This window comes from Macrotis lagotis, chromosome 8 (genome assembly GCF_037893015.1).
Source record: "Macrotis lagotis isolate mMagLag1 chromosome 8, bilby.v1.9.chrom.fasta, whole genome shotgun sequence".
Lineage (NCBI taxonomy): Eukaryota > Metazoa > Chordata > Mammalia > Peramelemorphia > Peramelidae > Macrotis > Macrotis lagotis.
The window spans coordinates 193,532,234-193,544,344 of record NC_133665.1 but is presented as its reverse complement, the minus strand read 5'-3'; the positions used below and the strand labels follow the sequence as shown (position 1 = coordinate 193,544,344).

The 12,111-nt window shown below is 41.9% G+C and overlaps 1 protein-coding gene across 1 annotated transcript in view; it reads left to right on the top strand.

The window, feature by feature from the left end:
• SEPTIN7 (septin 7) overlaps nt 1-12,111 on the top strand; it is a 43,182-nt gene that overhangs the window by 14,775 nt on the left and 16,296 nt on the right. The window contains exons 5-8 of the mRNA XM_074199253.1: nt 5,489-5,623; nt 7,167-7,284; nt 8,586-8,678; nt 10,115-10,211. Of these exons, the coding sequence (XP_074055354.1) occupies nt 5,489-5,623; nt 7,167-7,284; nt 8,586-8,678; nt 10,115-10,211 (443 nt within the window). The remainder of the gene's footprint in view (nt 1-5,488; nt 5,624-7,166; nt 7,285-8,585; nt 8,679-10,114; nt 10,212-12,111) is intronic.

The following is a 12,111-nucleotide window of genomic DNA, read 5'->3' as shown; positions in this document are numbered from 1 at the left end:
TCTTTTCTTTTATATCATGCACAGGTGTTTTTATCTTTTTATCAACCATCAATTAGCTCTACCTTTCCCTTAAGCTATCATCATCTCTCTCCTAGATCATTCTGTTTTCTAATTTTATTGCTCAGCTGAAAGGATTGTTGCCAAACTTACCAAATGATCCCTTAATTGCCAGCTTTACTTACTTCTCAATCTTAACTTTTATTGCACCACTTGACATGGTGGGTAACCGTGTTCTCCTGGATGAACTTGTTTTTCCTTTGCTGGATCTTTGAAATTTTCAATTTGGCCAAAGCCAGTAATAAAACTTTGATGTCATCCTGGTTCCTCCTCCTCCATTCCCACCCCTTCTTGTCAGGTGCTACATCCTGGCCTTTCAGTTTTCTTAACAAGTCATGGAACTTCTGGTGCCTTCCTCTTACCACTAGGATCAAATGTAGCTCTTCCTAATCCTGCATTCTTTCTTTTCAGTCTGCATGTGTTACTGCTCTCCACACACTCCACAGTTCCTTCCAGAATGTTCTTTTTGAAACCCTGTCTACACTCCTTCCTCAATAATTCACACACTCCTCCCTGGCATGTCATCCCTGTCCCAAAGATTCTGAATGTCCAGGGCTCTTTATTCCCTGGTCCTTCCTGCTCAACTCTCACCTCCAGCATTCCCCTCTGGAGCCACTCAATCCTCCATAGGTTCTCTGCAGTGTCTGCTCCATAGGCAACAAACCAGTTTCTTCTCCACTTTTCGCCTTTGTCGCGTTGTCCATTTTCTGTTCTTATGGAGACCTGGCTCCCTCCTGTTGACAGTCACCAGCTGCCCTTTCTAGCCACCACTCATTGATCTCACAGGTGAAGCCACTTCTCTCTCTACCACTTTGGCTTCACAACTTTCTGTGCTTTTGAGATTTGTTTGATTCTTATCCAACACTCGCTCATCATTCTGGTCGCTGTAGGCTCCCAACTTCCAGGCTTCTTTCCTTCCTTCAAGGATTTCATTAACTCTTCTATCTACATTACTACTTCATTGAATTATTCCCACTCTCCACTACTTTGCTACTTCTTGTGTTCTGCTGATTGAAACCAGAGAAAAATCTCAAAGCTGATCAGATTCAGTCTACTATCAATTTGTTACCTGACCTCTGCTGGGCTCATTTGACCCTTCATTCTCTGCCAGCCATGGTTTCATTTCTCCCCTATATCTCTCCTCTCTTTTGTGGCTAGACTCATGGAAGAGGACATCTACAATCAAATGGACCTCTCCTTCCTTTCCTCTCACCTTCTATCTAGTCTGGCTTCTGACTGCATCTTTTTTTTTTTTAATTTAATAGCTCTTTTTTTTCCTTCATTTTTTAAAATTTTACACATTACTAAAATATCCTTGTTTAAGAGTAAACATATTACCCCCTCCCCCACAAAAGTATTAAAACTTCACGTGAAATAAAGTATAAGAAAGAGAAAAAAATGTTTCAGCTCTCTCTTGGGTGGATCACATTCTTTATCATAAGTCTATCACAGAAGTTAACTTCCATATTTTTCCACAGTTGCTGTTGCTGATTGTAATTCCCTCCATCCATACCTTCCCACTACCATGTATTATATTTCCTCACTCCTTTCACTCTGTCCCTCTTCTAAAATGTGCTGTAGGGTAGCTGAGTGGTGCAGGGGACAGAGCACTGGCCCTGGGGCCAAGTGGCCCCAAGCCCACATACTACCCCAGAGACCCAGCAACCACCTGGCCCCCGTGGTCCCAGACAGGCCACGCAATCCCAGCACCTTGCAAAAAATAAAAAAGGAAATGTGTTATATCTGACTGTTTTCTGCTATGATCTACCCTCTCCTCTATCATCCAGATCCTCCCCTTCCCCCTTCCCCCTTCCCCCTTCCCCCATCCCCCTTTTCTCCTTTTTTCTCTAGATGTCTGTACCCTATTGAGTGATTGTATGCTGTTTCCTCTAAACCATTTCTGATGTGAGAGTAAAGGTTCCTTCATTCCCCCTCGCCTTCCCCCCTTCCATATCATTGCAAAAAAAAATTCTTTTATATGAAATACCTTAGCCTATTCCACTTCTCCTTTCTCTTATTCCCAGTACATTCCCTTTCACCCCTTGACTCCATTTTTACAGTGTATTCTATCTTCAAATTTAGCTCTCTCCTGTGCTTCATCTATAAAAGCTCCTTCTACCTGCTCCATTAAATTAGAAGGTTCATATGAGTATTATCAGTATCCTCTTTCCATGCAGCAATACATGTAGTTCACCATCATTAAGTCCCTTATAATTTACCCTTCTTGTCTACTCCCTCTATGGTTCACCAGAGTCCTGTATTTGAAGGTCAAACTTTCTGTTCAGCTCTGGTCATTTCAGTAGGAACATTTGAAATTCCCTGTTTCATTGAAAGTTCATCTTTTCCCTGCAAGTTGTTCAGTTTTGCTGGGTAGTTGATTCTTGGTTGCATTCCAAGCTCTTTTGCCTTCTGGAATATTATATTCCAAGCCCTAGGAGCCCTTAATGTAGTTGCTTGCTAAGTTCTGTGTGATCCTGACTGCAGCTCCATGATATTTGAATTGTTTCTTTCTGTCTACTTGTAGTATTTTCTCTTTGACTTGGGAGTTCTGGGTTTTTTTTTTTGTTTTTTGGTTTGGGGTTTTTTTGGGGGGGGGGGAGGGATCACTTTCCAGAGGAGATTGGTGGATTCTCTCAATTTCTACTTTACCCTCTGCTTCTAGGGTATCAGGACATTTTTCCTGTATGAATTCTTTATTTTTTCTAATTAATTTTTTATTAAAGATATTATTTGAGTTTTACAGTATTCCCCCCAATCTTACTCCCCCCCCCAATCCTCCATGGAAAGCAATTTGTCAGTCTTTACTTTGTTTCCATGTTGTACCTTGATCCAAATTGGGTGTGATCAGAGAGAAATCATATCCTTAGAGGTCAGACAATAAGATATCTGTGTTTTTCTAAATTGCATGGGATAGTCCTTGAACTTTGTCAAACTCCACAGCTCCTTATCTGGATACAGATGGCACTCTCCTTTGCAGACAGCCCAAAATTGCTCCCGATTGTTGCACTTGATGGAATGAGCCAGTCCTTGAAGGTTGAACATTACTCCCATGTTGCTGTTAGGGTTGTATGAATTCTTTAAAAATGAGGTCAAGGCTTTTTTTCCTGATCATGACTTTCAGGTAGCCCAATAATTTTTAAATTATCTTTTCTCAATCTGTTTTCCAGATCAGTTGTTTTTTCAGTGAGATATTTCACATTTTCTTCTAATTTTTCATTTTCAATGATTGTATCTTGATTTCTCACAAAGTCATCAACTTCCTTTAGCTTAATTCTACATCTGAAGGATTTGTTTTCCTCAGAGAGCTTTCTTATCTCCTTTAAAGCATTCTTCTCCTCAATAACTTTTTGAACTGTTTTATCCATTTGACCTCAGCTGGTTTTACACGTTATTTTCTTCAGCATTTTGGGGGATCTCTGACTGAGCTGCTGACTTTGTTTTCATGTTTTTCCTGAATCTCACTTCTTTCCCCAATTTTTCTTCTGTCTCCCTTACTTTATTTTCAAAGTCTTTTTTTGAGCTCTGTCATAACCTGAGCCCAACTTCTATATTTCTTGGGGTCTTTAGATGCAGAAACTTGAACTTTCTCTTCTTCAGATTGAGTATTTTGATCCTCCATGGAATCTTAGACAGTGTAATTGTTTATGGTCAGGTTCCTTTTTTTCTGTTTACTCGTTTCCTGTGCCTGGTTTTGGGGTGCTTCCTGAACTTCTGAGTTTTATTGGGACACCCCTACAAGGACATCGATGTGTGAGGCTCTTCTGATCTGTGAATAACCACAGGCACACCCCTCTGCTGTGGGACTGAGGGGAGGGGCCCTGCTCTATGGGGGGCCTAGACTGAATGTGGTCAGAGCCCCAGAGTCCTATTCCAGGGATAGAGGACAGAACTGGGAAGTCTCCCTCCATTGCCTTAGCTTTGGTGGGCTGAGCATTCAGGGTGCAGCTGCCTGGAGGCTCCTGGGCGACTCCACAGGCCTGCTTCTGTTTCCTGGATCCGGACTGCTGCGCTGAGGCCTGGGCTTCAGTGTCGTGACTGCAACGAGGGCCTGGATTTCGCATTCACTCTGGCAGAGGTCTCCCTGCTGATTCCTGGGGTGTAGGTCAGGAAACTGCTTCTGCTGCCTGGAGGCAGGGCTCCCAGGCACCCTGGGGCTGTTCCCAGGAGGCTGAAGTTCCTTCACTCTGGTGGGGCCGCCCCTCCAACCCCATGGAACAGAGTAACAGAGTTCCACTATTTTCCAGGTTACCTTGGGCTGGAGAATTGCCTCACTGGATCTTTCTGTGGGTTCTGTCTCTTGAAAATTTAGTTGAGTCATAATTTTAAGATTTTTGAAATATTTTGGAGAGAGAGCACCTAGGAGAGCCTCTTCTCCTGATGCCATCTTGGCTCTGCCCTAACTGTATCAGAACTTCTCTTTTCAAAGTTAGTAATGATTTTTTTGCTGTCAACTTTATTGGATTTTTCTCAGTCCTCCTTTTTGACTTCTTGGCAGCCTGTGACATGGTATATTGTTGTCTTCTCTAGGTTTTTGTGACACTTGTCACAAAAGTTCCTGGTGGAACTCCTGAGTGTTGGACCACTCCTTTCTCAGTCTCCTTTGCTAAATCCCTTTGCTCCTCTTGGTGGTCTCCCCAGCTCCCATAGAGTTAATGATCTTTTCTGTGCTGATGACTTAAATCCACTTTTCTCCATAGCCTCTCTGGGGATCTTAGGTCCTGAATCTCCAGCTCTCTAGTGGACACTGCAAACTGTATGTCTTGTCTAAAATGGAAGTCCTCCTTAACTTTGTCCCCAGCAGAGGCCCACTTTCTATCCTAGTCCTTTCAACTTCTCCCTTTCTCACTGCCCCCGAGTCAGTCTGGTGCCAGAATCCCTTCCCAACATACCTTGTGTGTGACCCCTTTTCTGCTACAGGCCCTCATCTTCTACCCCCTGCACTATTTTAGATGCTGCTGGGTGTTTTCTCTCCACTCAGCTGGCAGTAATCATCCTTAAACTCAGTTCTCTCCTCTGGACTTGGACTATTCCTGCCTCTGTTCTGAGTACTGACTGACCACCCTCTTCATTCCAGAGCCTTGCCTCTGGTCATTATTCCCTAGTTATCCTGCATAGACAGAGCTATTTAAGCTTTATCTCCTCCATGAGCTGGCAAGCTCCTTAAGGGCAGCCATGACCCAGGATATAGTGCCTTTATGGCACTTGAAGAGTAATTGAATTGTAGTTTTTGACACTTATTTTAGATTTGCAACATGCATTATTTTGTTTTTGTTTTTTTTGCAAGGCAAATGTAGATTGTAATTTTTGGTCTAGTTTTCTGACCTGAAATAATTTGTATCCCTTTTATCTTGGAGGAAAGAAGATAGCAGCTCTCCATGTACATACTTGGAACATGGGCTCACGATTTCCTTTTTCTTTCTTTATTCTTCAGTTGGCAGCCTGTTATTGACTACATTGACAGTAAATTTGAGGATTATCTGAATGCAGAATCTCGGGTGAACAGACGACAGATGCCAGATAACAGGGTGCAGTGTTGTTTATACTTCATTGCACCTTCGGGACATGGGTTAGTACTTTAATCCTTCTGTTTGTTGGTTTGTCTCTCTCTTGTGGGTTTCTGAGTATTTGAGCTGGCCTGAAAGTCTGCTTGGGTAAGACTGCCCTAAATCACTATTTCTGAGAAGATTTGAGTCAGATAGACTCACTACACAGTGACCATATCTCAGGGCCAATGTCTTTTGATGCTGAAGGGAATGAATGCTTTATTTTACTTTATTAAATACTGATCTTGTGATACCTACTTTTCCACCTCAAATGACACAGAGGAATTTTTAAAAATTTTCAGTTATGAGTGGGAAAGACATGGGAGCACTCTGAGAAGGAAGAGTGGTAACTCAGAATCTCAATTTAAATTCTCTGTTGCTCTGTGAGAAATTCCAGATTTGATTGTTTGAATTGAAAATAACTTCCTCTACCAGGAGGGGGTGGGCAGAGGACTCTTACTCTTGACATGTCTTATTTTATATTTATTGAGATGCGCCTGCATTTAACAGCAAAACAGATGGAGCTTCTTTTCCTCCCTACATGCCATTTTCCACCCTACTCTCCAGGAGGTGAAATCTCTATATAGTTAATACACTGTGATATGATCTCATTTTCTGAAAATAACATGCAAAACACTGACAAGCAAGTAAATGTGGCAAGATTTTCCTAAAATGCCTCAGTGGACCTAGAACAGTCAATAGTCAAACAAAGATAGTTCAAGAATTTAATTCTCAAACTTGTTCTGAATCTGGTGAATATTAGTGGGAGCATACTAAGTGTTCTTGATAAGCATGCTACATCTTTGGATTTAGTGAAAGGAAGTGCTAACTCTCCTGTTTTATACATTATAGTAGCTTTGTTGTATATTCTAAAAAATCTAAAAATCAGCCGAATGGGAGAGGATCAGGGCTGAGTGTGAAAGTGTCATTCCCAGTCTGCTGGGCTTTTCCTGTTTTGGCTCCTCAGCCGCTGTAGTAGAAGGGAATCTGGAGTCCTGACCCATTACAGATGCTCTTTTCCTACTCCCCATGACCACATTAGTCTAATAACAATAGCAATCATAGCAAGAGAGTGGTGATAGGGACCCCATCTAACCTTCATAATCACCCTGCAAGCTAATGGTATGATCTCTATTTTCCAATTAAGAACACATGGTAGGTTGGGTGAGATGACTTGCTCAGGGTCACCTAATCCATAGCAAATTTGAACTTGGGTCTTCCTGACTCCAAGCCTTGAACTTTATGTCCTGTGTTGTCTCTGAATGATGAGGATAGTGATTTGATATTATCAAGTGTCTGGAGGTTTGACCAGCACCTCACTGCTGTTAATGACTGGGATGTCCTTCTGTCTTCTGGCTGTCCAACTGGGCAGTCATTGAGCATGCCAGCCAATGCCTGCTCCAGGGAATAACCCCGAGGCAGTCTCTCCTACTGAGACTCTCCGTGGCTGTTTGTTCATGTTACTATTCTGAGTAGTAAGGGGCTCTGACGGGCATGGACAGCACCTGGTGGGTGTCACTTGGGTCTCGACTGTTGAATGCAGTCACACTGCCGGTTTTCTTACAGCCTCAAACCACTGGACATTGAGTTTATGAAGCGCTTGCATGACAAGGTGAACGTTATCCCCCTCATCGCCAAAGCGGACACGCTGACCCCTGAGGAGTGCCAGCAGTTTAAGAAACAGGTGTGTGGTGCAAGTCTATCTTTAGTCCCCTAATTCTAGTTCCCCATCTCTGGGAATTATTTTGGATTGTGTTGCAGATGCGACCATCTTATCTCCTTCCTGGAAAGCCAGGGACTTGGTGTGGTGGTGCTTTATAAAGATACACTAGCTCATGCCTGCCTTCACTTGCCCCCTGAGGTTTTAGGGGTCAAGCTGCTTCTCTCTTCGTTTGAACTTTTTATTAGTAGATGCCATCCCTTTTGGTCCTTAAGTCCTTGACGCTCTGCTGGTGACCACTTCACTATATAGTAGCTTTTCTTCCTTTTTTTTTTCCTCTCATTTTCTTTCCAAAAAAGTCTTCCTCATCTCCCCTCTGCCTTCTCCCTCCCCCACCTCTCAATCATACAATGGCATTGATAGCTGAGAACAAGTCTAGCCTCACTTAGCACAGCCTCTGGGGAGCTCGCTTTTGAAGTCTCTGGTTACCTGGGAGCTAAATTGGAAGATTTGTGTTCTCACCAAAACTTCATCTTCAGTGCTTTCATCTTTTTCAGATTTTAAACAAGTATGTTATATGGAATTTGCCTTTGCCTATTATCTAGAATATAGTCCCAAGTTGAGCAACTATCTGCTACAGGCTATACATGTATGACCATAAGGCATTCTTTTTTTTTTTTTTTGCAAGGCCAATGGGGTCAAGTGACTTGCCCAAGGCCACACGGCTAGGTAATTATTAAGCATCTGAGACCGGATTTGAACCCAGGTACTCCTGACTCCAGGGCTGGTGCTTTATCCACTGTGCAACCTAGCCACCCCAAGGCGTTCACTTTTTAAATGTGTGTTATGCAAATAGTAGATATCAGTTACATTATTGGGTTATTAGTCTGTTCAAGAATAATTACCTATTAGTCCAGTTATGTGTGCCAGCAGTATTTGACTTCAGAAAATGTTCTTGAAACATCAGTCTTCATTTGCCCAGGATACTTACTCTTCATCCATTATGGGGGGCAGGGGTGTGGCGCTGTGGTTGAGTCATTTCAGTCATGCTCATTGCTTTGTGACCCTGTTTGGAGTTTCTTTGCAAAGAGACTGGAGCGGTTTGCCATTTTCTTTTCCAGCTCACTTTACAGATAAGGAATTGAGGCAAATAGGATTCAGCACCTTGCCCAGTGTCACACAAATATTAAGTGTCTAAGATGGATTTGAACTCAGGTCTTCTTGACTCCTAGCTATCTAGTTTTCACATAGTAGATATTTCTCAGTGAATCATTGGTTTGTCTTGTCTCTTGTTGTCTTACTCTGTTTCATTCTATTTGTTTTAGATAATGAAAGAAATTCAGGAGCATAAAATTAAAATATATGAATTTCCGGAAACAGACGACGAAGAAGAAAATAAGCTTGTTAAAAAAATAAAGGTAAGACATTCCTAGCCTATATATTGAAATATTATGGCCCTTGGAAAACATCTACATCAACTATTTTTTATCAACCAATTAGGATTTCTCTTTTGGCCTTTTTTTTTAGGCTTTTGCAAGGCAATGGGGTTAAGTGACTTGTCCAAGGTCACACTGCTGTGTAATTAGTAAATGTCTGAAGTCAGATTTAAACTCAGGTCCTCCTGACTCCAGGGCTGGTGCTCTATTTACTGCACCAGCTGGCTGCCCCTAGAATTTCTCTTTTAAAAGCAATTACTCAGAAATTTTTAAGGAGCGGTGTGTGTTATGTTCCTCTGCCTACTAAGTCTTTGACTAAGGACAGATTTTTAAAAAAAGAAATCACTTGGACATTAAAATTATGTTTTCCATTTAGTTTGGTGGGGATATTTTGTTTGTTTGTTTCATATATGCAGTTTTTTTCTTCAAGCCAGAAGTAACTTTAGGCTAGCAGTTTATGGTGATCCCTGACAGGCAGAAGAGGTTGCTGGTATTTCTGGTGCTGTGGGCTTTGTTCTCTTCAGCTCTAGGTACTTTGATCCTGAAAGCTTTGAGGTCCTTTAGGTCCTTTCCATTCCTGCTTTTCCTGTGTGTGTTTGAGACCTTTGAGTGAGTGTTCTCCCTTTAGGTAGCTGGTACACACCACAGTGACTGCTCATTGTTATTTTCATCTCAGTGTTGGAGCATCAGTAATGGTGGAGCCGTATGTGATGGTGCCCTGGACACTGAGCATCTTGGGGAGCTGGTTTGCTGGGGGAGTGGTAAACAAGTGAAGAAGATCCAGTTTGGAAAGACTGTCCTCATGTGTCAGGGTGGAAACAAACCTCCAGCCAAGCAGGCAGCCAAATCTGTCCCCTTGGTGCTGTCTGGGCTTTTGAGCTAGGTCTTAGGATAGGAAATGGGCAGTGGACAAATTCCCAAGGTAATAAATGAGCCAACTGTGTTTTTCCATGAAAGTTGCCACATTTGAGAGGTTTGGGCCTTGTTTCCACCTCAGTGTGGTTTAATTTCCTCTTTTTATTTGTCTTTAGTTTATTGAATTATTGGTTGAAGAAAAGAATTGTGTAAATAAAAATGAGTCCTAATAGAATTACTGTTGTTGGACTTATTTTTGGCTCCTTTAGTGCTGTTCAAACCAGATGTCTTGAGATGATGGAAGGGCAGTGACAAAAGTCAGCTGTTGTTTTAGGTGACTGCCCCTCCCTCCTAGCCTCAAGTGTCCTGTCTGCTGAACCAGGCCTCTCTCATTAAAGAGTTTGGCAGTGCTTTTTCACATTATATTCTAGTTACCCATTGAGGGCTTTGGCAAAAAGCTACTCAGAGGATACTTACAGTGTCTTGCCTGTTGAAGAATGCCATTTTTATATTTCTTAGAGCAACAGAAATGTATTTGAATAGTACTTTTTTTTTCCTTCTAGGACCGTTTACCTCTTGCTGTTGTTGGTAGTAATACTATCATTGAAGTTAATGGCAAAAGGGTCCGAGGAAGGCAGTATCCTTGGGGTGTTGCAGAAGGTAAGGTTTTTATATTTCTGTTTACTCGGATTTATCATTTTTATGAACCAAAAGATTACTCTCCAGTCATGAATCTTCCCGAATTTATTTGCTTGATTCATGGTTGGTCTTTACTCTTTTATCTCTTTTTGCCATGTATCTTGGGCATCCTCAAGTCATCAAAAAGTCATTCCTCCAGACCCTAACCATTGATTACAGTGAAGGGAAAATTTCTATTCATTTGTAAATCTCATTTGAAATGGAAATAAAAGACCCTGACCCTTACCTGATAACGTCACAAATTTGTTTTATCTTCCTTCACATGGTTCTTACATCCATTTATCCTTTTGAGATCTTCCACCATTCCTAATATCTCAGGTGCCCATGCACCCTGTCCCATCCATAGTACAGAATCAATCCACTTTCATTTCAGGTAATTGATTTATAATTTAAAAATAAAATAATTTCCTTGCAAGTAAATTTTTTTGTGTTGGGGGGAGTGTAACATGCTGACAAGATTACTTACTTTGATTCCTCTTTGGTGATGATCTGTGACATTTGTCATGGACTATATCTGGCCTTACATTCCACCTCTGACACTTCTTATAAGACCTTGTCACCATGGGAATGGCCTTAGGGATTGTTCTTCTAGGATTGTTGAGAAACTCAATTAAGAATGTGGACCAAAGGGGCGGCTGGGTGGTTTAGTGGGTAAAGCACTGGCCTTGGAGTCAGGAGTACCTGGGTTCAAATCTGGTCTCAGACACTTAATAATTACCTAGCTGTGTGGCCTTGGGCAAGCCACTTAACCCCCTTTGCCTTGGAAAAACCTAAAATAAAAGTAAATAAAAGAATGTGGACCAAGTAAATTGTGATCATTTGAGTCATATATGACTCTTCATGTCCCTATTTGAGTTTTCTTGGCAAAAGATCCTGGAATGACTTGCTATTTGCTTCTCTGGCTCATTTTACAGCTGAGGACCCTGAGGCTAATAGGTAAAATGTCTAAGACTGGATTTGAGCTAGGGAAGATGAGTTTTTCTGATTCTAAGCCTCACATTTTCTGCACTATGGTGCCCTCTAGCTGCCCTCTCTTAAACGACGATTGTTTCAGTCATGGGAGCTGTTGCAGTAGTGCGCAGGTTAGGATGATGAGCTGGATCCTTTTTGCTTCTTTTATTTCCATTCCTGGGCATGATAGCTCCCCACCTTCTTGCCTCTCCCAAAACTAGGCAGCAGTGTGAAGTACCTGCTCCCAGGATGGTATTGGGTGTTTCTGAGCCTCCACAGCCTCAGAACACCATGGATTATCTGCCCTACATCCAAGTTTTCCTTCAGTTTCCATTGATGACGCAGTCACTGCTACTCACAGCGTTTGCTTTTTCTGCTTCTTAGCCTGGAATTCCCTCTCTCATCTGATTTAAATAAATAACTTCTTTCCTTCATAGTTCTATTCAGATTCTCATACTTTGTGAATTCTTTCTTAGTCATTATAGCCACCTCACTTTTCCTCCCTCCCTTTCTGTTCTTACCCTAAACATTTCTATTGACTCTGGCCTTGAAACTTCCATTGACCTCTTTAGTCAGTCAATGCCATGGTCATCCTTGACCTTGTCTCTCCCCATTGAAGTTGGAACGCTCCTTGGTTTTGAAAACTATTACACTTGTGGGTCCTTCAGAGCAACATGCTCTGAGCAGAGGCTTTTGCTCTATCATAGTAGAATGGGGACTCATCTTGGGTCAAGAGAATCTTGAAAGCCATATTTTGGTACATTTAATCAGATGCTTTTTTAAAACTCAAGAAGCATCATGTGTGGATCATGGTTCAGAGCATTGTGGGTGACTCCTGAGGCATCCTCTATGGATGCCGGATAATAAGATACTTAGGAGTGATCGAAGGTTGATGGTATACTCTGCATCC